Source organism: Carcharodon carcharias, chromosome 5 (assembly GCF_017639515.1).
Source record: "Carcharodon carcharias isolate sCarCar2 chromosome 5, sCarCar2.pri, whole genome shotgun sequence".
Classification (NCBI taxonomy): Eukaryota; Metazoa; Chordata; class Chondrichthyes; order Lamniformes; family Lamnidae; genus Carcharodon; species Carcharodon carcharias.
In genome coordinates, this window is record NC_054471.1 from 198,733,890 (window position 1) to 198,758,546 (window position 24,657).

Consider the following 24,657-nt stretch of genomic DNA (forward strand, 5'->3'; position numbering starts at 1 on the left):
TGTTAATTATATACTAATTGGCTGCTTAATTGTATTCAGGTGGTGGCGTTTCAATGGGGAAACACCTATGCTCATTTTTAAAAAATATATATATAAAATAGGAACTATGGTTCTTAGATCAGAGATGAATGTGTAATGAAGTGTCTGTAATGTGTGTCTCCGTAAATAAAACCCTATAAATATATGAAGTCTAGGTTCCAGTTCTATTCTTCACTGTCTGGCCATCTGAGTTGTACCTCAATAACCTATGAGGTTAGTGTCAACTTTAAACATGATTTTTTTTTTGGAATCCATTACTATTGAAAGGACTTTGAGCAATTTCAATGCTATTGCCAGCAAACCATATCTTTAAGCAGGTTTTGACAAAATGGGAATAAATCATTCTCAGCAAAACCACATGGTTAAGCAAACTGGACGACAGTAAAGTTACACTGGCACAGATGGTGATGCCCTTTGCTCAGCAGGAGTTCAGAACACAATTGCTGAAACATTTGTATAAATCTCAGCATACTTGTGAAATGAAAACAGCATCTGAATTAGTGAGTCACTGTAAATCAGAAACCTCTGTTGAATATAAGTCATACCATAAGCTCGATTTGAATGTATCTAATAACGTCATAGTTATATATTTTAATCTTGGATCAATAAAACTGAACAAGGGAAAAAAAAAATACAGCAAGTGTATTTGTTGTATCATCAGAGGGCCAACTACCGCCCTCAAGCACCTGTTACAACCCTCACTAATGGCAAAATTCAAGGCAGTAACACTTATCTGTCATAAGTCCCAATCCTACACCCACAAGATTCGTGCTTTGACTGTGTAATATCAAATTCAAATGCACGTCTTTTCAGAAAGAAAAAAAACTACTTTATATGCAGAGAGGAATAATCAGAAGCTGAAAATACTGGTAGATATTTGTGCATACAATAATTTGTCGGCTATTAATTACAACTCTACAGATATATTTTCTTTCTGCTACTAGGCGTGAAATGACATGCAAGCCTGTCTGTATGGGGCTGCCTAAAAGTCAATCAGGAAGCAGCTGCCTGTGGATAATCATATGAAACATAAACAGCCACTTAATTTCTGATATTTTAAAAATTGAAACAGACACCATTTAATGAACTCTCCAATATCACTGATATATCGCAAAATAAGTAATTGCATTAGGGATAGGAAAGTATATGTTTACACTTGAGAAAGAGGGGGAAAAGCATGGCTGCATTTGGGGAAGACACTACACTTTGTTCAGTTTCTTTTGGATGGAGCAGAGTAAAATTGCACTACTCTAAAGGATGAATATGGATGGCAGTTGCGCTAGCACAAAGAATAATACAAGGGACAAAATCTTGTTTAAGTGCATGTGAACAGGAAGATTCAAATCAGTCATGAACATTTCTTCTAAGAGTAATTGACACGATAGTGTTCCTCGCTACAACAGCACTTCTGTAACAATGTCTTCTTGAAACAGTGCTTGCGTCACTCTGATCTTGCTTGCACAGGGTGGTTCCCTTCTTCATGGTTAAGCTATTGTGCATCACTGATGTGTTATAAATTATATAGAATTTCTATATATAGAACAAATTTATTGTATTTCTTCAATCTTCCTCTCTCAATAGAGCTTAACTCATGATAGGAGATACCTGCTCAGGCGGCAATAATCCACAGTGTACCCCTCAACATGCAAACCAAAAGGTTTGTGCTGCTTTGACTATGCATAGTACCTAATATTTTATTTCTAAACTATGATTTACATTACAGTTGAGTTAAATTCAGTGCTTTGGTTGTAACAAACGAATCAAGGGATCTTGGTCCAAGATAAACTTGGACTCATAAAATGAAGGTACTAATGTTGATCCTTCTGAGTTTGAAGGGTATGGAAAAAAATTGAAAAATTTTCAAATATGCTTTATTCCCCAAGCTGGGGAACCTTTATAAAATTTGGGTACATTATTGCAAAGTCAGGACAAGATTGAAATTCACCCCCAGGTTGGAACAGTTCAGAGTTATCCTTCTCAAGTGGCCATTCTTTGGCTGAGCTTGAATAATGTATGCCTGCAAGTTATTCTGATGAATGCTAATAACACCAGCTTTTCCTCTCTTATGTCTCACTTGTTCCCATACCTTTTGATTGTCTGACAGGAGTCCAACAAGACATCAAGACTGAAGCTATCATTTCAACTGATTAACTCTGTTTCCTTGTCACCAATTCCCCAGCTACTTTCTTATGTTGTACCAGACTGTGGAAAATCTAATTACCCTGCTTGACTCCAACCAGAATCTCAAACCCTCCAGCTCACTACCAGGGCCCCCTAATTTCAGCTTCATGTCACCACTTGCATCTACCCTCCTTCAGTTCATACCTGGAAAATCTCAGCAGGTCGGGCAGCATCGGCGGAGAAGAGCACAGTTGACGTTTCGAGTCCTCATGACCCTTCAACAGAACTAAGTAAAAATAGGAAAGGGGTGAAATATAAGCTGGTTTAAGCGGGGTGGGGGTTGTTGGGACACGCAAGCAGTGATAGAAGGAGATAACCAAAAGATGTCACAGACAAAAGAACAAAGAGGTGTTGAAGGTGGTGATATTATCTAAAAGAATGTGCTAATTAAGAGCGGAGAGCAGGACAAGCAAGGTAGTTCTAGTGGGAGTGGGGTGAAATAAACAATGGGTGGAATACATTTAAAAATAATGGAAATAGGTGGGAAAAGAAAAATCTATATAAATTATTGGAAAAAACAAAAAGGAGGGGGAAGAAACGGAAAGGGGGTGGGGATGGAGTTCAAGATCTAAAATTGTTGAACTCAATGTTCAGTCCGGAAGGCTGTAAAGTGCCTGGTCGGAAGATGAGGTGCTGTTCCTCCAGTTTGCGTTGAGCTTCACTGGAACAATGCAGCAAGCCAAGGACAGACATGTGGGCAAGAGAGAAGGGTGGAGTGTTAAAATGGCAAGCGACAGGGAGGTCTGGGTAATGCTTGCGGACAGACCGAACGTGTTCTGCAAAGCAGTCACCCAGTCTGCGTTTGGTCTCTCCAATGTAGAGGAAACCACATTGGGAGCAACGAATGCAGTAGACTAAGTTGAGGGAAGTGCAAGTGAAATGCTACTTCACTTGAAAGGAGTGTCCAAGGGCCCAAACACTCTTCTCAAGTGAAGCAGCATTTCACTTGCACTTCCCTCAACTTAGTCTACTGCATTCGTTGCTCCCAATGAGGTTTCTTCTACACTGGAGAGACCAAACGCAGACTGGGTGACTGCTTTGCAGAACACCTGCGGTCTGTCCGCAAGAATGACCCAAACCTCCCTGTCGCTTGCCATTTTAACACTTCACCCTGCTCTCTTGCCCAAATGTCTGTTCTTGCCTTGCTGCATTGTTCCAGTGAAGCTCAACGCAAACTGGAGGAACAGCACCTCATCTTCCGACTAGGCACTTTACAGCCTTCCGGACTGAATATTGAGTTTAACAATTTTAGATCTTGAACTCCCTCCTCCATCCCCACCCCCTTTCCGTTTCTTCCCCCTCCTTTTTTTTTCCAATAATTTATATAGATTTTTCTTTTCCCACCTATTTCCATTATTTTTAAATGTATTCCACCCATTGTTTATTTCACCCCACCCCCACTAGAACTACCTTGCTTGTCCTGCTCTCCACTCTTAATTAGCACATTCTTTTAGATAATATCACCACCTTCAACACCTCTTTGTTCTTTTGTCTGTGGTTTGGTTATCTTCTCCTATCACTGCTTGCTTGTCTCAACAACCCCCCCCACCCCACCCCATCCCTACCCCCCTACCCCCCCTCCCCCCCAAACCAGCTTATATTTCACCCCTTTCCTATTTTTACTTAGTTCTGTTGAAGGGTCATGAGAACTCGAAACGTCAACTTTGTTCTTCTCCGCCGATGCTGCCAGACCAGCTGAGTTTTTCCAGGTATTTCTGTTTTTGTTTTGGATTTCCAGCATCCGCAGTTTTTTGTTTTTATCTCCTTCAGTTCATAGCTGCTGAAATCCTTATCAGTTTTCTTATCACCTCTCGGCTCAATTTCTTCAACATGTTCCTTGTTGACTTCCCAACAACTGCTCTCCATAAATTCATCTTCCACATCTTATCCAAGTCCCAATTACTCAAGGTCCATATATCCAAATTAGATCTGTGTTTTCCAATGCACTGAAGTTAATGTTCTCATCCTCAATGTTTTCACCCCAAAGAATCTTTACAACTGCTTCTTGCCTTACATTTCACTTTCAAAGCTCAGATACTGGCTTTCTGCGCTTCTCCGTTCTTCTGGCACACCCACGAGTAGCACAGCCTTCATCTGTCTCAGCCCTACTCTCCGGATTTCCCTCCCTAAGCTCTCCACGCCTTTGAAAAAGAAAATTCTTGCAACTTTATTTCTTACAAACTTTATGTCATCCCACCTAATCTCTTCCTATACTGAAGCATAGGATTCACTGCTTCATGTCTTCTATGATTTTTATCTTCCTGCTCTGAAAAAACACTTTGGGATTTTTTTTAACATTAAAGGGACTTAAAAAAGCAAGTTGTTATTTAGCCCTGGGGGTATTTCTGCTGAGTCCATGCTGATGCTTACATCCACTCTTTTCAGCAGTCACCAAAATCAATCAGGGATAGGAATTGATTTTCTTTTTTCATATCATGATTGCCTGATTGGTACAGTCCAAGCGATAGAATTTTTTTTATAGCCCACTACTGTGCACATTTATTCTTCTGGGCAACTGCATACAATAGTGATTCAGCTAAGGAAAAAACAGGACATTTGTTTCCTAACAATAAAGGTGCATTATTAGCCAACATGCTGTATTAATAGCTATGTAGGTTATAATTCCAAACTGTAATTTTCTGCAAAATAAATAAGGAATTAGAACTATTTTGCATACCCAATCCTTTCTTCGGCTGTGTGTAGTGAAGTCATAAACTGGAACCTTCACACTTTTCCCTTTCTTCAGCTTCCTCAATGTATGTATAATTAGGTCAAAATCAAAGGCATCAGGATGGTCAAAGTTATATTCACTTTTGGCAGCTAGTTCTTGTTCTTCCTTGTTTAAGACCTGGTGACAGAAAGAAAACAACTGAGCCATTGCCATACTTATGTTTATGAGTAATAAATCTCAGGGTTTATTCACAGCTTGACACAGACAATACAGTATGAACCAGGGGAGGTCACGAATACAAGTAAATCCTTAGAGTTGTGGTTGCGTTCCTGAAAATTGTGACAAAGTGAAACAACTTGGTTCCCATAGGAATCAATGTTAAAGCCGGAGCTAAGTTCCTTCGAGCACTTCTTGCCTGGAAAAACCAACGTACAAGTTGAAATACAGTACGTACGTGTGTTGGAATAACTTGCAAACTAAAATAAATCACGGAATATAACAGAAATGTTGTACAAATTCAAATTAAATAATATTAAATCACCCAAGCAGCACAGCTTATGTGTTTCATCCACAGCACTCCTGAAACTCAATTCAACATTTTGCTTGCTCCTTCTCACCCCGCCTGATTCTCATCACCACTCCACCTGGATCTCATCCCCGCCCAGGGCAGTGACTCAACAACTCATGGCTCTGGCCAACTCCCAGTCCGAAGCTGCACCCGGGCCCGAAGCCTGGACCTCTTCCTGACAGTCTGTAGGGGGCCAAGCCTCTGTCCCAGGCCAATTAAACCATGGGGGGGGATAGACGGATTGAGCTTGAGGGGGAGGGGAGAGGAGGAGTGGGCGGGAGAGTTGGGGTTAGCTGCAGACTGAGCTAGGGGTCCTGCCCACTTCTCTGGGTTACTCAAATTTTACCACCCAATTGGCAAGTCTGCAGCTTCCCATCCCGACCGAGCCTCTGAGTCAGGCTCCCTGCCCTGTGCTTCTGCTCCTGGGTCTCCAGCCTCGCTCTCTCCCACAGCTTTAGCCGCTGCCAACAGCAGCTCCGGCATCAGAACATGCGGCGGCTGGCCCAGAGTGCAGCGCTGGGGGTGGCAGGACCTGAGTGCAGATGATGTAAAAAAGAAAATGACAGTGCACTTTGGAAAAACAGGCCCTTATGAATAAATAATTTTTAAACAAAATGATGTTAAGTAGGGTGACTTAAAGCAAAGACTTACTGTAATTTAAAGTTTCTTATAGTCACCATCTCCATGATGGGCAAGGGAAACAATAGATATTATATATTTAGGTTTGCAGAACTCTATGATGAAGTAATGACTAAGGTATAACTAAGTCATGGATGAGGAAGGGAATGATTGAGTGTCAAGTACAAAAATGATAAAAACAGGAAACAGCACAGCTATGTGACAATTTTTCAAGCAGGAAAGTAATCTGTTGAGCACCAAAGCTCCTGGGATCTCTGTTAATTGCAATTTATACAATCAAAGCTTGGATAAAAGGATTGAAACAAGATCACTAAGCTCACAGGTGATACAAGAATAGGCAGAGAAAGTAATAAGGAAATACATAACCAGATTCAGGACATGAAAAAGCAAAGAAGTCAAACTAAGTGATGTGTATCAGTCTAGAAAATACTTGTCAGGAAAAGGGATTGCAGAAAAATATCTTGGAAACCACTGGCCCAATGAACTGCTGCAGTGGAAAGAGCGAATCAGGTTCTAGGCTGCATTAGCAAAAAGACAGGAAACAAACCAAGAGTGATGGTGTTGCTCTTGAGACACTGGCTGGGCTCCAATCTGAAATAAAGGACTGATGACCATACCAGGAATATTAGGACCATCAAGATGCTAGCCGATTTCAGGAATCATAATTAATTGAATGGTTATGAAAATGGGCTCAGTGCAGAAGAACGACTGATGTGATCTAATAAAAGCTTTAAAAATTAAGAAGATGATAAGTTTGAACAAGCCAAGTTGTTTATCTTGGCCACAGGTTCAAAAATAAGGACAATTTAAAAATTAGGGGTAAAGAGGGAACTCAGATAAATATTTTGCACAAAAGACAAGAAAAACAGGTAAAGCCAATGGCATAAAATGGTTTCAGAAACAACTTATGTTTTTTGGAAGGAAGAGAGATGGATGTGGGAATAGCTCATACTGAGATTAACCAAAAAGGGTCAGGTTTGCAGGGTATCTATTAATTTTAATATGTTGAAAGCTATCCATAACTATGTAATTTAAAAAAACCAAAGTAGCATCAAATTGCAATTACAACGGCCCCGACTAAAAATTTATAGATCTTGGTCATTAGGGACTTAATAAAATAGAGTGTTGCTATCATGCACTACAAGCCTGCTATGGTTATTAATCTATATTCTCCCCTCTCCACCACCCACACTCCCCTCCAAAAACAGTTCTATCTCCAATATCAGAATGGAAGAAGCATTATAGCTCATAAATTGTAATGACATCTATTCCTGAAATAAAGCATCTTACTAAAACTCAGCCCACATTTTGAGATTATTTCAGAAGTTTCAAAGAAGCACTACTGTTTCAAAGTTTCTATTGTTTTAAAAAACGGTATGTATATGTTATATTAAACATAACTTTCCTTTCATTAATGCCCTGGGAAGGCTTATTCCAGGGATGACCAAACCACAGCTCATAACTACATGCAGCTCTTTTAACCTATAAAGTGTGGCTCATGGAAAAATATGGGTGTAACTCATCCTCAACCTCCACATACCGTCCCTCTCCCTTGGTTACAGAAACATCTGTAGGAATGGAACTGTTGGAATTACAGGAGGACCAAGGTTTAAAGATGCCGCATAAATTCCAATCAACAAGAGCTCTGGAAGCAAGTGCCAGAAGCGAAATATCCTCAACTCAAGGCTCTTGTGTGACTTTTTTCAATTTTTGGCGCAATATACTGCTGTAAGTCGCTGTATTCTGCAATGAAGTTCATAAAATCAAAACATCATGCAGCCCTCAACACCTGAAGGAGCTCCTGTGTATGACCATGGCAACATATCAGCTAGATTTTCAAAGATTTGTATCTAGGATGGAAACGCACAAGGCCTCTACCTCTAGCAGTGATTAGCTCTGATAACTGCAAGTTATAAGTGACATTACTATTATAATACTTTAAAGTGGAATTTAATCTAAGCACACATATCTTGAACACAGGCCAAATTTAACAATTCAGATTTAGAAACTGTGGTATGTGCACAATGGTTATTGAATTTAAGAGAAAACTTAAAAAATAAATAAATACATAGATTAGAAAACATGCATAAATTTTTTTTTACTATTTGCACTTACATTTTTGATAAATATATTTTCTTACATAAGTGTGTGCAAAGTAATAAAAATGTGTCTGTAAAGGTTGCCCATCTTGCAGCTCTTGCATATCTGAAGATTGCCATATGCAGCTCTATGGTTCAGAAAGTTTGGCTATCCTGGCTTATTCCTTAACTGCTCACAGCAGGAAATGAGCAGGACTTCAGGCCTATTATAACTGGGTGCAGACCTAGATTTTAAGAATCCCCAGGGAAGAGTGGGTACAGATCACTTGCAATACGCATAGGCACTGTGTTGCATATAATATGAAGCAGGATCATTCACACTCCTCTTTCTTCTGCTTTCAGTAGCAAGATGGTAGAAGAATCAGTCTCAAGACCTTTCCCACAGCTTCTACCAATAGCAGAATCAGAGTGCTGCAGGCGTCCCTTTCTCTCCCTTTATAAGCATCAGATAGAGGTTTTAGAATGTGGGCAGAAGGCCCTGACCATGGCAGTCATTGCTTTTATTGAAGGCCCAACCGATATGCATCAGCAGTTGACTTTCCTTCCCTATTTATAGGCTCTAGGCCCTGCAAAGGGTGAAAACCATGGAAATGACCAGCTCAGTAAATTTGGACACATTCAATGACATGGACAGGCACAGGCCACTTTGAATAGTCATCACTAAAGCAGGACTTTTTTTTTAACCCAGTAGCGTGCCTGGATTAGCAAACCAAGACACTTCAAAATCATTTTAAATATAGGCAAATGCAGAAAGTGTCTATCTAATGATGTAAAATGCTATATCCATTAAGAGCAATAAATTAATTCATTTTTATAACAAAATTTGTGTCACATTTTTAATCTTCTGTTTGTATTTTACTGAAGATGTTAACGGCGCCAAAAAAGCAAAGGAAAGAATTTCACATGAATACTGTAGTATCCTGCATTATAATTTGAAGACCTAGATATTTGTAAAGAGCATATTCAACACCAACAAACAAAACTATGCTACCTTATAGAAGGAATCCATAGATAGCAGGACCACCCAGGGAACATCCAAAGCCTCAATGATCTTGTTAGCCACCGTGGTTTTGCCTGAAGAACTTCCTCCACACAAACCTGGAAAGGAAAACATTCTGTAAGCACACTATGAGGTTAACAAGTGGAGAGGGAGGGAACAACAACAGGGCAGAAGGTTGGGGGGAGGGTGCTATTCAGAACTGGAGTGCATTATGAACCCTGGGAATTACATTATAGCTGAAGTTATGAGGTTTCCTTTAAAGTTGGTGTTTGTGATTGTTATAGTGGGCCAGGACTGCGTCTTTCAAATAGGTAATGGGCTTACAAAAGAGGTGTAGAGGAAGAGAGTGAACTATGGTTGTCAGGTTTGGAAGACAGATGGACATTTAGGCCACTTAATAGATTTTTTTATGAAAATATTTTTTATTAAAAGGTGGGGATAAATTATATTTCTTTTCCTCATTTCCCCACTCTAAATTATGGACAATCAACAATTTTTTTATGAGCAGTGTTTGGAGTCTAGCACTAATGCAGTGATCATACATGGACTGACACTTGAATTTTTTTCTCTCTTTTACTGTCTGATCTTCTCATGGCAAGTAACTGAAAAAAGTGCAAATAAAATTTAAGCCACTTTACTTTGTTTTTCTGTGGCAAAGATTAAAGTTATTTCTGTATTAGTCAATGTCTACTTACTTTTATAGGAATATTTTCCTTTGCTCTATATCTAAAGAGTAATTTGTGGCTACTCCCTACCCAACACACAAGTCATCAAGTTGGCTACAAGTAATTGTTGTTCAAATGTGGCACGTATCTTGACATACTGGCTCGCTCAAAGTTTAAGGACATGCACAAGCACACACACAAAACACATGGCTGCTACACAGTTGTAAAACAAGTTCAAGAGGAAGCCACAGTACCTAATTAGTTGCATACAATAAGACCAGTACAACTGAAGCAACATTTTCCTATGTACCCCAGAAGCAAAACTTGTGCTAACAGGTTAGATCTAGCAGCATTGAGCCAGTTTACAAATTAATCCTTTACTGTGCAGATGGTGTTTAACGTGGGAAGGTGTGAGGTCATCCACATGGAATTCAAAAAGATACATGAGAGTATTTACCAAATGGTAAGAAGTTAAGAAATGTGGAGCAGCAGAAAGATTTAGTGGTTCACGTACAAAAATCACTAAAAACTCAATGGGCAGGTACAAAAATAAATTTAAAAGGCTAATGGCATGTTGGCCCGCATCCCAAGGAGACTGAATAAAAAGGGGTGGAAATTATGCCACAGCAGTTAGACTACATCTGGAGTACTACGATTGGTTCTCGAGGAAGACAAAGCCTTGGTGCAGGTGAAGCACAGGTTCATCTGAATGATGCTGGGGCTAAAATAATTCAATTATAAGGAAGTTGAAAGACCAGGCTTGCATTTCCTCACCATAGAAGATTCAGGAGTGATCTAAAAGAAGTGTTTATGATAATTAAAGGATTTGATTGCTACGGTGCAAAATCATTTCCTCTAGTGACAGAAGACCTTAATATTAAATCAAAGCTATTCAGGGGTGATATCAGGAATCACTCCTTCACTCAAAGGGGAGTTGATATCTGGAAGTCTCTCTCTCAAAAAGCTGTTGGAACTTGGTCAATTGAAAATTTCAAACCTGAGAATGACAGGTATTGGCTAGGTAAAGGTAATATGGGGTATGGAATCAAGGTAGGTAGACGGTATTGAGGTACAGATCAACCATGGTCTAAATGAATGCAGAACATGCTTGAGATTCTTACTCATAGGGACATATGGCTTAGAATTAGGAGTCGACCATTCATTAAGATCATGGTTGCAGGAATTCACCAAGGCTCCTTCGACAGCAACTTCCAAACCCACAACCACTACCATCTAGAAGGACAAGGGCAGCAGGTAGATGGGAACACCACCACCTGGAAGTTGCCCTCCAAATCACTCACCATCCTGACTTGGAAATATATCGCTGTTTCTTCTTTGTCGCTGGGTCAAAATCCTGGAACTCCCTTCCTAACAACACTGTAAGTGTACCTACACCACATGGACTGAAATGGTTCAAGAAGGCAGCTCACCATCACCTTCTCAAGGGCAGTTAGGGATGGGCAATAAATGCTGGCCCAGCAAAGCCCACATCCCTTGAATCAATAAAAAAAAAGCAAGTGCCGCTTCTCTCACATCAGCCTTTGAGCCAAGCATTCATCTCTCTAATCTTATTTACCCTATGCCAATTTGCTTGTGGCTCAGGTAATAATCCAGAGATTATTACCTTTCAGGTTCTGTTTTTTAATTTGGCCCCAACTCCTGTTCTACATTCCATAAGCATTACTGCTGCCAAGTTTAAATCATGTTTTACTGTATTTTTCATTGGCAATGTGTAAAACCTGAGTATTACTTACCAATGACAAAGGCTTCTTTAAATGGGGTTCCTGACTCATTATACCAGGGAGGTCGCCCTGCAGTATAGATGGTGCGCTTGCTCGTCCTCAGGAGTGGTGGCTCAGATTTACTTTGGCTTGTTGTTCTTTTCCGTGGAGAAAGAGATGGAGTTAATGGTAGCCGAGAGAACAAACTATCCAAGGAATCCTCACCACTGCCACTAAGATAGAATAATTACAATATTAGACACATACTGCTTTGCAGTTACAAATGCAATTATTTTCCAAATTTAGCCTTAGAACTTGTAGCATTTATCCGGCTGAACACCCAAACATTTGTGCCTCTAAGGTCAAGAATTTTGCACACTGTTTTCTGCTAAAGAGTAGTTTATTGCTCCAAAACAAAAACAGAATTACCTGGAAAAACTCAGCAGGTCTGGCAGCATCGGTGGAGAAGAAAAGAGTTGACGTTTCGAGTCCTCATGACCCTTCGACAGAACTTGAGTTCGAGTCCAAGAAAGAGTTGAAATATAAGCTGGTTTAAGGTGTGTGTGTGGGGGGCGGAGAGATAGAGAGGTGGAGGGGGGGGGATGTGGTTGTAGGGACAAACAAGCAGTAATAGAAGCAGATCATCAAAAGATGTCAACGACAATAGTACAATAGAACACATAGGTGTTAAAGTTCAAATTGGTGATATTATCTAAACGAATGTGCTAATTAAGAATGGATGGTAGGGCACTCAAGGTATAGCTCTAGTGGGTTTTTTTTTTTAATATAATGGAAATAGGTGGGTAAAGGAAAATCTTTATAATTTATTGGAAAAAAAAGGAAGGGGGAAACAGAAAGGTGGTGGGGATGGGGGAGGGAGCTCACAACCTAAAGTTGTTGAATTCAATATTCAGTCCGGAAGGCTCTAAAGTCCCTAGTCAGAAGATGAGGTGTTGTTCCTCCAGTTTGCGTTGGGCTTCACTGGAACAATGCAGCAAGCCAAGGACAGAAATGTGGGCAAGAGAGCAGGGTGGAGTGTTAAAATGGCAAGCGACAGGGAGGTTTGGGTCATTCTTGCAGACAGACCGCAAGGACATGTCTGTCCTTGGCTTGCTGCATTGTTCCAGTGAAGCCCAACGCAAACTGGAGGAACAACACCTCATCTTCCGACTAGGGATTTTACAGCCTTCCGGACTGAATATTGAATTCAACAACTTTAGGTCGTGAGCTCCCTCCCCCATCCCCACCCCCTTTCTGTTTCCCCCTTCCTTTTTTTTCCAATAAATTATAAAGATTTTCCTTTTCCCACCTATTTCCATTATATAAAAAAAAAACCCCACTAGAGCTATACCTTGAGTGCCCTACCATCCATTCTTAATTAGCACATTCGTTTAGATAATATCACCAACTTTAACTTTAACACCTATGTATTCTATTGTACTATTGTCGTTGACATCTTTTGATGATCTGCTTCTATCACTGCTTGTTTGTCCCTACAACCACACCCCCCCCTCCACCTCTCTCTCTCTATCTCTCCGCCCCCCACACACACACCTTAAACCAGCTTATATTTCAACTCTTTCTTGGACTCGAACTCAAGTTCTGTCGAAGGGTCATGAGGACTCGAAACGTCAACTCTTTTCTTCTCCACCGATGCTGCCAGACCTGCTGAGTTTTTCCAGGTAATTCTGTTTTTGTTTTGGATTTCCAGCATCCGCAGTTTTTTTGTTTTTATTGCTCCAATACCCATAATCAGGAACATGAATGAATACAGTAAAGTCCTGTCGTTCGCAGGGATTACGCTCCTGCAAATTCTCACAATAGGCAAATCATGAACGGCAAACATACTTTATAATGGGAGTGAATTAGATAGGTTGCGGCCATCCCAAAATTTGGATGTTAATCGGGTTTTTTCTCCCCCATTGAGAGACTTTCCTGTACTGAAGGGACCAACTGCTCCTTTTGCTGTTACACACAGTTCTCGCTCCGATCCAGTTCCTCCCTCCCTTTCTTCCTTATTTATTTTCTCCTTTGCCTTTTGAATGACAGAAAACCGAAAACAAAAAGCATGGCCTGAGCCGGTTCCTTTCACTCCACCATTACAGAGAGAGAGATGAGAAAGCGGGGTTTAAAGGACTAGGCCTCTCTCTCTCTCTCCCTCCCTCCCAAGTTATTGACAACATCACATTATTGTCCAGTATGGAGACAGCTCACCACCTGTGATCCCGGTATTTAACCCTCTTTACACCTCCTCTCCCCAACATTTGACTATGGCCTAATGCTGGGGTCCCGTCTGTCTGAAGGCCCATTTAAAGGCTCTCCCTCTCTTCAATGAGTGCTCTCTTCTCCCCACCCCAGCTCAGGGTGACATTGGGTGAAGAGTTGCCGCTTGTTTTATTGCTGGTTGTTGTTGTGCAGGTGACACTCAGGACGATTGAAGGAGAAGTTGCTGCTGTTGCTGACCCTCTCTCTCCTGTTTGGACAAGGGTGAGAAGCTGCCACTACAACAACATCTCTATATAAACGTGCGTGCATACACAGCTAACCTGCATCTCTTTCCCCCCACACCCCCCTCGCCAGTGTTTCACTCTCACACGCACACTGCTGCCGCAATGGACGATCGTGTGTAAAAGGACTTTCACGCAGATAAACAAAATCACAAAAGGCAAAGTTGCAAACTGTGGGACTTTACTGTATTGTGCTACAGTAGCCTCTTTCATTTTATCAGAACTAGCCTTTTATTTCACATCAACATTAACGGTTTCCACTCTTATCTTACATTAACAATATATGTGCAAGATATTCAGAATGCAACAGCCATAACTCTCAAGCATGTGTTATTAGTCACAGTGAACTTCAACTCCACGTATGCAATGGACTTTGGAGCAGAAAACCGTCAAACCTTCAATACTTTTCCATCATCAAAATTTTCTAAAGGCAAATATTCCTAATTGTATTGGAAGTCCTGTATCTGGCCACAGTAAACCAGGCACAGGTATGTTCTTTCCCCAGTCCTGAGAAAGGATTTGTCACAGAGATAAGTGGTTCTTGGGATCACCGGAGGTACACCACTCAACACTTTTCAGATGCCGTTAAGTCCCATAAGGAAGTTCCAGTGTTGCAAATTGGTCCTCAAACTCTTTTTTACTTTAAAACTCATTTCCCATTATCCATCTACTGCCACAATTCTTTTCAGTTACTGTGCTCAGCCTTTTTGTCACCCATAATGCAGGACACTGCCAGGTTTTAAAATGTTAAAATATTTTGGTCAGATAGTTGAAGTGCCTCTTATCTTGATCATCATCCACTACAAATAGATATCCCAAGATTAAAAGTTCTATTATGTATGACTAATGATGGAAATGCAATCATTCTGAACTCTAGTATACTAATTATATTCCAGTTTGTAACATGCTATTCAACTCAGGACCAAGAATTTTAGGAAAAACTGATCTGTACATAGTACACTTTAGAACTGTTAATATAAGCTATTCACACTCTTGTATTCTCATAAAAGGTACATCACACTACAGCAATCTAAGATAACTAAATTCACTAAGATGCAAGAGCTTTGATGCACATCTAAATGAGTGAAGCTACTGTATTGCTTTGGTAATATTTCCCAAAAAGTAGAGGGCATTCTGGCAAGGCAAATGGTGGGGGAGGGTAAATGAAGGGAGATGCCACTTGACAATCTCAAGTTAAAACTACAAGGATGATTTTACACATCAACATTGTTAGTGAGGTTCCTTGCCCTCTGGCAGTTCACATCGTCGTCAGCTATCCCTTGATTCAAATATGGCATCAGAGTCACAAGTTTTGCCATGGATCTTCATGTGACTGAACAGGTGGATTCTCAAATGCAGGTCTTTGGGCACATGGGGTAGGACATCCCATGAGGTAGTTGGATCCAGAGTGAAGGATTTGCTTCCTTTACTCTCCTTCTCTGCTGCATCATTAAGACTTTGTCACAGTGTGTGCGATGCAGCTTGATGGACAAGTTGGCTGGCAGAATTCTCCAACCAGTTATTAAGGGCAATGCTGCCGTGCTTCAGAGAGAGCAGCAAAAGCATTTTCTTCGTCTTCCTCTTGAACGTTGGCCATTTGAGAGTTGAGAAAACAGGGTGGGGGTCGTTTTCAGCAATCCAGATAGAGTGTCTGGTCCATTGAATTTGATTTTGCAGGAGTTTTGCCTAAATCCCTGTGAAGCTGGCTTCAAGGAGGACATGAGCATTTGTTCCTCGGTCTTTCTATTGAATTCGTAGGAGGCGGTGGATACACTGCTCATGAAATTTCTCTTGTGCTCTTATGTGTCACTGATACACAGTTCAAGTCTAACTGCAGTACAGGAGTGTGGTGAGGACAATTGCTTTGTACATTAGGACTTTTGCTGACTTGCAGAGGTCTTTGCTGTCAAACATTCGCTATCATAGTTTGTAGAAGGTTGAGCTGGTGCAGCTAATCTGGTGTTGGGTCTCCTCATCAGCGTAGGCCGTTAGAGAGATGTGGATGTCAAGGTATGGGAGGTGTGAACGTATTCCAGAGACTCTCCTTCAACATATGAGGTAGTGGAATATTTGGCTGACCAGGTGTGGACTAGTACACGAGTTTTGTTTTGGCAATATTCAAGGACAAGCTGAGTTTCTTGCATGCAAAATTGAAGAGATTGAGCATGCTTGGAAACCTGGCGCAGAGTGGGCAATGGCAATGCAGTCATTCCCAAAACGTAGATCATATATACCGATGGTGGACAGTTTAATTTTGTCATGAAGGTGATGGAGGCTAAAGACTTTTCTTGCTAGGCAGTATTTAATACTGGCACCACAGGGCAATTGATCTTTGATGAGGTGAATAGCCACTGTCAGACAGATTGCAAATGGTATTGGGGCTATCACACAGCCTTACTTGACCTTGGTCTGGATTTTGAAGGCATCTGTTTCAGATCGCAGGTCACATCACAAGTTATCTATAATTTGAGCCAGTGGAATTTGAGAAATCATGTACAGTATAGTATGGCATCCCAAAGTAGAGAAGTTACCTTCTGGGTTCAAGTGAATTGTTTGTACCTAGAAGCAAAATTCCCTGCCAGTCCTTTTTCAGCATTACAAATACATCCCACCAGCAGAGGAAGCATCTGACGCCAGACAAGAATCTCACAGAAGAACTGATAGCCAACTCTGAAGCAGTGAATATCTGAGCACTGGCTCCATGTTGCAACAGCCAACAAATGCAGAAATTTGAATCAACGGTCCATGTGAACCTGTGGAATTCCCTGCCCCAGAAAACTGTGGACGCTCAGTTGTCAAGCATATTCAAGTCAGGGACAGTAGATTTTTGGGTGTTAAGGGATTCAAGGGAAATGGGGATTGTACAGGAAGATGTATTTGATGTAGATCAACCATGGTCTTGTTGAATGGAGCAATAGGCTCAAAGGACCAAATGGCCTATTCATGTTCCTGTTTCTTATATTTTTAATGAAACCTGCATTAATCATTAGCAAGGTTGTTCTGCAAAGCCTGTGACTTGGAAAACATAAAATTATGGTGTTTAGGCTCAGATGCTTCTGGGTTCAATATTCAAAGGATAGTTAAAGGGATTGTGAGCCAGAGAATACTGGTGTATAGTTTTGAGTATCCTACTTCAGGGACAACATCAAAACACAGAGAGGGTGATTAATAGATTCACCCAGATGATACCAGAAATAAGAAGCGAGAAAAGTGAGATTAAAAAACAGAAAACACTAGAAACAAACAGAAGATAGCATCTGTGGACAGAAAGTTAACATTTCAGGCCAATGACCTGTATCAGGAAACCTTAACTCTATTCCTCTCTCCACAGATTCTACCAGGCCTGCTGAGAGTAACCAGCATTTTCCGTCTTTCTTTCAGATTTCCATTAACTGTAGTAATGTGCTTGCATTTTAGACAAACTGGAGCTCTTTTTGTTCAAAGATGATTACAGGGAGATATAATTTAAAACACATTTATTGAAGTTTTGATAAGGCAAATGAGAAAAATATATTTATGCTAGTTGATGAGTCAGTAAGGTGAAATGCAGAAATTTCACAGAAGGGAGAGTTCAGCAGATTTTTTTCACATTCACACAGAAGGTAGTTAGAACACGGAATATTGCATTAAAAACAGTGGTGGAAGCAAAATCCATTATAATTTTTAAAGAACACAGACATAAGAATTAGGGCAAATTAGTATTTGAAACTAAAAATTCAGCACAAGATAAGACCGAGCTGGAATGGAACTGAATCGATTGCTGTGGCTACATTTTTTTCATAAGAATGGTATTAAGCTCAACGTTACTACTTTCAATGTTAAAAGGGCCTTTAAAAGAGACTTTGAACAGGAAAGATAAAACTGAATTGCTTCTCGTTCAGACAAAGCAGAAGTCATAAATGAAGTCATGCTGCTTGTGTTGGTGCTTTCCTACATTTTGAATTGAGGAGACAGTGATGAAGGAATGTTTTCAGCAAACTTCCAACAATTGGTTAATAAGATTAATTCAAAATAATTTGCAGGATAGGCTTTGACATGGAATATATTCGCTAAAAATATTGGGTGAATGGGCAGATACAAAAGGAAGAAAAACTTGCATTGTTTATATTCTTCTTCTTAGGCAGTTCCTTAAGATCACGGATGACTTGTTTCCACTCTGGTTCGATGGATTAAGAGATGGCTAATAAGTCCAATGCACAAAGCTGTAGACACTACCAAATGTGGGGCAGGTGGTGCTTGAAGGGTTGGGCGAGGTGAGGTGTTTGCAGCTTTATGCGCTCTCTCCCATGCCTCAGATTTGCCACTGCATGTCCTTGGCAAAGTCTATTGATGTGCTCGGCATGGTTGAATAGGTTGAACAGTTTCACATCTGTTCTTCAAATTATCCCCAGGCCTGTGGGCAATTTGCTGGAGACGAATGAGGTGCAATTTTGCAGGGAAAAAGATGAAGAAGAGGGTTGGTACAATGACAGATCCTAACTTGACCCCAGTCTTCATTGAGAAAGAGACTCTGTTGGTGAGAACCACAGCTTGCATGTCATTGAGGAGCAGTCAGAGGATGATGACATTTATATAGCACTTTTCATGACCATCAGATGCCTCAAAGCGTTTACAGTAATTAAGTGCTTTTGAAGTATAATCACTGTTGTAATGTAGCAGTACAATGGTGTAGCTTGTATCTGGCATCAAACAGCCTCTTAATTATCTGCAAACTTACAAGCTTGCAAGCTGCAAGGTACTTCACATATCAGCATTGTAGCTTCAAGTGTCTTGAAGCAACCATACCAAGTACCAAAGCTACAAAGGGGGTCTTGAGCAGTGACAAGGAAAGGGAAAAGAACTTGCAGTCTCATAGCATTTTAAATTATCAAACATGCAAGGCACTTAACACAGAGAAAGATAAAAGATCAAATGACTGGATGGAGTGGGTGGAGAGAGATTTGGATAGGTATCCAAAATATTGGTTGAAATAGTAGTTTTCGGGAAATCAGTGGAGAGGTAGAAACTGAGGCACTTAGAGAAGGAATTCCAGAGTAGGACAGCAGCAGTTAATGGAAGCATTTTTCAGTTGAAAGCCTCAAACTTTGTGAACATAAATTAGGTAGACGAAGCAAAAGAACATTCTGTTGGAAGTTTGTGGTACATGTAATTTACGCCAATGTCATTATAAAGAACCTTGAATTTGGTGAAAAGAAATTGGAGGTTCAAATGATAAAATCCCATAGTTTTTTGTAGGTTGTTTAAATCAATATTAGGATTGAAACAATCTTATGAAAATTGGAAATCAATTTTTTTCATACTTCCCACATTCCAACATTAATTGTTTGGAAGGGGACTGGAGTTAGAAGACCAAGGGTGGAGTTATACTGTTGGAAAGTGCAGAGTTAAGGTTGAGATGCAGCAAAGGAATGTGAAATGGAGTGGCTGAGGAAATGCATTGGGGATAAGGCAAAGTTGGAGTCAGCCAAGACAAGCAGTGTAGAAAATAATGCAAACAGAATATGTACAGCTGAGATTTGGGTTTTTTGAGAGTGTAGACTAAAAGGTCAGCAGAAATGGAAGAAGTAAAGATGATGATAAAGCATGGATAAAGGCTTCAACAGTGGATGGACAGAATCAGGCAATTTTATGGAAGGGTTATTGGTGATCTAAAGAATGTGATACCTGAAGATCAGCAAAGCACCAAGATTTTGCCTGATCTGGTTCCGGGATAGCTCTTCCTAGGATTGTAAAGGTCACGACTGTATTAAGCTTTACACCAGTGGATCTGTCCAAGATGTTGTTACAAATACTTGTTTTTAATGCTGTAAAACATCCAAAGGCACTTCACAGAAACATTCTCAAACAAAATTCGACACTGGGTCACTTAAGGAGACATCTGAGTGCTTAATCAAATAGTAGTCTTAAAGGAGCAAGAGAATTTTTTCTTTATTCGTTCTTGGAGTGTGAACATTGATAATGAATGCTTGCTTTGCCAACAATCTCTAATTGCCTTAAAGTGGCGGTAAGCCACATCCTTAACTGCTGAAGCCCCTGTGGTGTAGGTATTATCTCCGTGATTTTTGAGAGTGTGTGCCAGGATTTTGATCCAGCAGTGAAAGAATGGTAACTCAGGGTGATATGTAACTTGGAGGGGAACTTGCAGGTGCTGTTCTCATGCATCTGCTGCCCTTGTTCTTCTAGGTGGTAGAGGTTTGGATGGTACTGTTGAAGAAGCCTTGGCAAGCTACTGCAGTGCATCTTGTAGATGGTACATAATGCAGCTACTGTGTGCCAGTGGTGGAGGGAGTGAATGTTTAAGGCGGTGGATAGGGTGCCAATCAAGCAGATTGATTTGGCTTGAATGGTGTCAAACTTCCTAAGTGTTGTTGGAGCTGCGATTATCCAGGCAAGTGGAGTATTCATCACACTCCTGATCTGTACCTTGTAGATGGTGGATAGGCTTTGAGGAGACAAGGAGTGAGTTACTTACTGCAGAATTCCCACAGAATTCTTGTAGCCACAGAATTTATATTGTTGGTCCAGTTAAGTTTCTGCTGAATGGTAAAGCCCAGAATGTAACAACGGTAATGCCGTTGAATGTCAAGGGAAGATGGTCATTGTCTGCCGTGTGGTGTGAATGTCACTTGCCATTTATCAGCCCATATCTGAATGTTGTCCAAGCCTTGCTGCATGGGGATATGGACTGCTTCAGTATTTGAGGAGCTGTGAATAGCACTGAACACTGAAATCATCAGCAAACATTCCTACTTCTGACATTATGTTGGAGAGAAGGTATTTAAAGAAGCAGCTGAAGATGGTTGGGCCTAGGACACTGCCCTGAAGAACTCCTGCAGCAATGCCCTGCACTAAGATGATTGCGGTTGAGGGCCAATCATCTTCCTTTGTGCTAGGTATGACTCCACCCAGTGGACAGTTTTCTCCTCGACTCCCATTCGCTCCAAATTTTGCTAGGGCTCCTTGCTGCCGCACTCAGTCAAATGCTGTCTTGATGTCAGAGGCAGTTACTCAGCTCATCTCTGGAAGTGCTCCCTGTTGTCCATATTCGGACCGAGGCTGAAATGAGATCTGGAATTGAGGTACTACAGGACTAAAGATTCTTGCTCTATTTTGGTCAAAAAACTTGCTCCTCCTCCTTATAACTGCATCCTAAGATGTGAATAGCTGTGTTAATGCTTGCACGCGAACAAAGATGCTGTGCTGTTCTGCCTTGTTCTGTTCTACAGGCAGTGCTTACAGGATGTTTTTGAAGACTTACAATTAACAAAATTTTGGCTTGTTGGGTGAAACCTTGTGAAGCTCCCAGGACCAGGGAACAAGGTGGGCGGTGACACTTAATTGAGCGGGAAGCAAAATGTCAGCTTCCCAACAGCAGGATGAAACTACAGAATTAAGTTGGCAGCAGATCGAGCTTCCCAGCGGCAAATGTCGGGCACTTCATTTTAATATATTTGCATGTTATGTATGCTAAGTAAGAAGCAACATCACCAAAATTAAGTGTACCTTCTCATTTAAGTAATCAGAAAACAAAAAACACATGCTTTCAGATTTATGAATCCTTAAACATGTGGTACAGCAGGTGAGGTTGTCTTCCTGGTGGATTTGGGTTGAGTAGGAGCTGCTTTTTCCTTTATAAGAAGCTTCATTCAACAACTGGAGAGGAGGCATTGATAATCGAGATTGGGTGACGGCAGTCGAAGGTGAAAAAGAGGAATGAGGCATTGCTGACCGAGGGAGGGAGGGAGGGGGAGTGGAGTGTAGGTGCAAGTCAAAGGAGAACAGGGTATGGTTGACTGAGGGAAGGAGGGAGACAGGTGGCAGCCCTATGAAGTCTCATGAGTGAGGGAAGAAGCTGTGCTAAGCAGGGAAGGTCAATGTCAAAAGGAAGCATGGTTGTGGAGAGGTCAAGGATGTTAGAGAGAGGGTTGAGGATGATTGATGGCATGGTACGGTTGAGGGTAAGGGGTAGGGAGGTGGGCAGATGGCATAGTTCCACTGTGCCAGGGGAGAGCTCGACTGAAAATGATAGCTGGTCAAGTGTGATTGGGGTGGATCAAAGGACACCAAAGGCAGGGCAAGGGTGATGGACTGAGGGTTGAGGATGATGGAGGGAAGATCAAAAAGGGGACTGAGGGGCATTGGAAGGCGATGGCTTCCAGTTTCAGGGTCACTGTGAATGTTCACGGACATGGCTGTGTTAACACGAAGAGTTCTCTGCAGTGAACCTTGAGGATGAAGTTGACAACAGTGGGGTGGGTGAAAACCAGGGTGTGGCTGATGTTAAGTATAGGCCTTCCCATTGATCAAGTGCTCAGGACAGGAGGGCCTCCTGCTGCCACGCCTTGGAAAGCAGGACCTGTCCTGGGAGTGTTTCTTTCTTTTTTGTTCCTGGATGAGCTGGAGGAGAACCTGCAGGGTGGCATCGCTGAATGGTGGGACCAGTCTTGCATGGCTCTCAAACATTTTCCAATTTTGTATGGAGTGGCAACAGCTCCAGGGATCCAAGGATTGCAGGTGGAGAGTGGGTGGCAACAGTTGCAGATCCCAAATCCTACTCTCTGACAGCAAGAGTAATGCTTCTGGCATGCAGGGAATGAATGCTTGTCCAAGTGCCCTTTAAAATGTGGTACCCAGGCCTTCAACCCCATAAGGTAATGTCAGGAGTGTCAACTTCCTGTCTACCCCTGTCACATGATTTGCCACACTTCTCATGCATAAATACTCAATTGGTTGGCTGCTGCATGATCGCGTGGCCAGCTGGCCCACCTACGAGAAGTGTCACATACTTCCGGTCCCACTGTCACCGACAACCTTGCCACTACCAGAGGATTCCGCTCTCTAACACATTTCTGATACCAGACAGTGTTTTGGTATTTATATGTAAACCTGTGTGGAGTAAGGGAGAAGATAGACAAAATCATCAGAGCAAGATTGTACTTGGCCTGAGCTGTATGTTTCCCCAAACCCTCCATTTTGATGTCTTCAAGAAAATCAAGAACCCGCAACTTCTTATAGCTATGACCGGAAGGGTATGCAGAAACGGCAGACAGTTCCACGATAGTTAATATTTGGTCATTCCTAGGGTGGTTCATTCTGTTCCATCCAATCCTTATGATAAATGGCCCTTTAACGAAACCCAGGCTTCATTAATTTCCTCAACTGGCTTAATTCTGCCATTCATGGAAGAAGTTTCTCATTGTTTAGCTATGGAAGTATTCTTGTACCATTTCATGACAAGATAATAAATTTAGAATGACAAAGGTTTCTACAAGAATGTTTTAATTTTTCTTTTTGCTTAATAATCTCAGTTCAGGGACTGTGGAGCTAAGAGATGCGCTGTTGAGAGTTAGCATCATATTTTAATGAAGCAGACACACCAGTGTGTTGGCGATGACAGACTCTGACATGTTCTAGGTTCCAGGGATGAGACATTTCAGTTATGAGGAAAGATTGGAGAAGTTGGGACTGTTTTCCTTGAAGAGAAGGCTGAGCGGAGACTTGATAGAAGTTTTTAAGATAATGAGGGGCCTGGACAGAATAGAAAGGGAGAAACCGTTCCTGCTCATAAACGGATCGAGAACCAGAGGGTACAGTTTTAAAGTGTTTTGCAAAAGGAGCAAATGGAAGGTGAGAAAGAACTTTTTCACACAGCAAGTAGTTAGGGTTTGGAATGCATTGCCTGGAAGTGTGGTGGAGGAAGGTTCAATTGAGGCAACCAAGAGAGCATTAGGTGATTATCTAAATAGAAAAAATGTGCAGGGTTACAGGGAAAAGGCAGGAGATTGGTACTAAGTTAAAATCCTCAGAGAGCCGGTGCAGACACAATGGGCTGAACGGCCTCCTTCTACATTGAAACAATTCTGAGATTCTATGTGTACGGAATATGTAGTTACTATTGTTTTCAATTCTAGTCTTTTTGTTAGGTCAGGCTTCTTTCTGCTTCTGCAGTGTGCAGAAAATCTGGCACTTAAAATATATAATTTTGTGTAGTGCCTCATCACATGTAAAAAGATCTCAAAAGTATTTGATAAATTGAATTAGTTCCAGAGACCAATAACTATCAGTAGAGTTACAAATCCCCTCTAAGCACAGCTTCAGTGCCCCCCCAAAAGGTGGGTGGGGAAGAATGTTAGAAATTTGGTAACTCAATAGAGGAGGAAACTTAAAGTTCCTGATGCAAAGGTTTTGTCTGCATATTACCTAGTTTTCAGTTAAAATGTTCCTGACCCCAGTTATTACATCAAATCCAAGCTGTATGAGAACAAAATACAGTAAACTCTCGATTAATCAAATCCCAGGGGAACCACCTTGAAATCTGAGTTAAGCAGAACTGTGTGATAGCTGCAGAGGCCCACTGTGCCAAGCGAATGCGTCTCTATGTAGCCCGATATGCCTAAAATGCATTCTATTTGAAATGCCACATATTGGGCCCTCACTGCAATGCATTAAACACCGCCCTAATGCCAGAGATGGGCATGTACTCTGATCAGGCTGCCTTGAATCACATTAGCAGAGTTCTTCAACTTTGGGATAGGCAGCCATTCTCATCTTCTTCCTTGCTGGAGAG

General features: G+C 41.2%; 1 protein-coding gene across 3 annotated transcripts in view; it reads right to left on the minus strand.

Annotated features, from left to right (window-relative positions):
* Nucleotides 1–24,657, minus strand: part of si:ch211-243j20.2 (uridine-cytidine kinase-like 1) — a 99,982-nt gene that overhangs the window by 57,510 nt on the left and 17,815 nt on the right. For all 3 annotated transcript variants that reach the window (XM_041187323.1, XM_041187325.1, XM_041187324.1), the window contains exons 2-4: nt 11,617–11,816; nt 9,189–9,295; nt 4,898–5,068 (exon numbers count right to left, since the gene is read on the minus strand). In XM_041187323.1, coding sequence (XP_041043257.1) covers nt 4,898–5,068; nt 9,189–9,295; nt 11,617–11,816 — 478 coding nt within the window. The remainder of the gene's footprint in view (nt 1–4,897; nt 5,069–9,188; nt 9,296–11,616; nt 11,817–24,657) is intronic.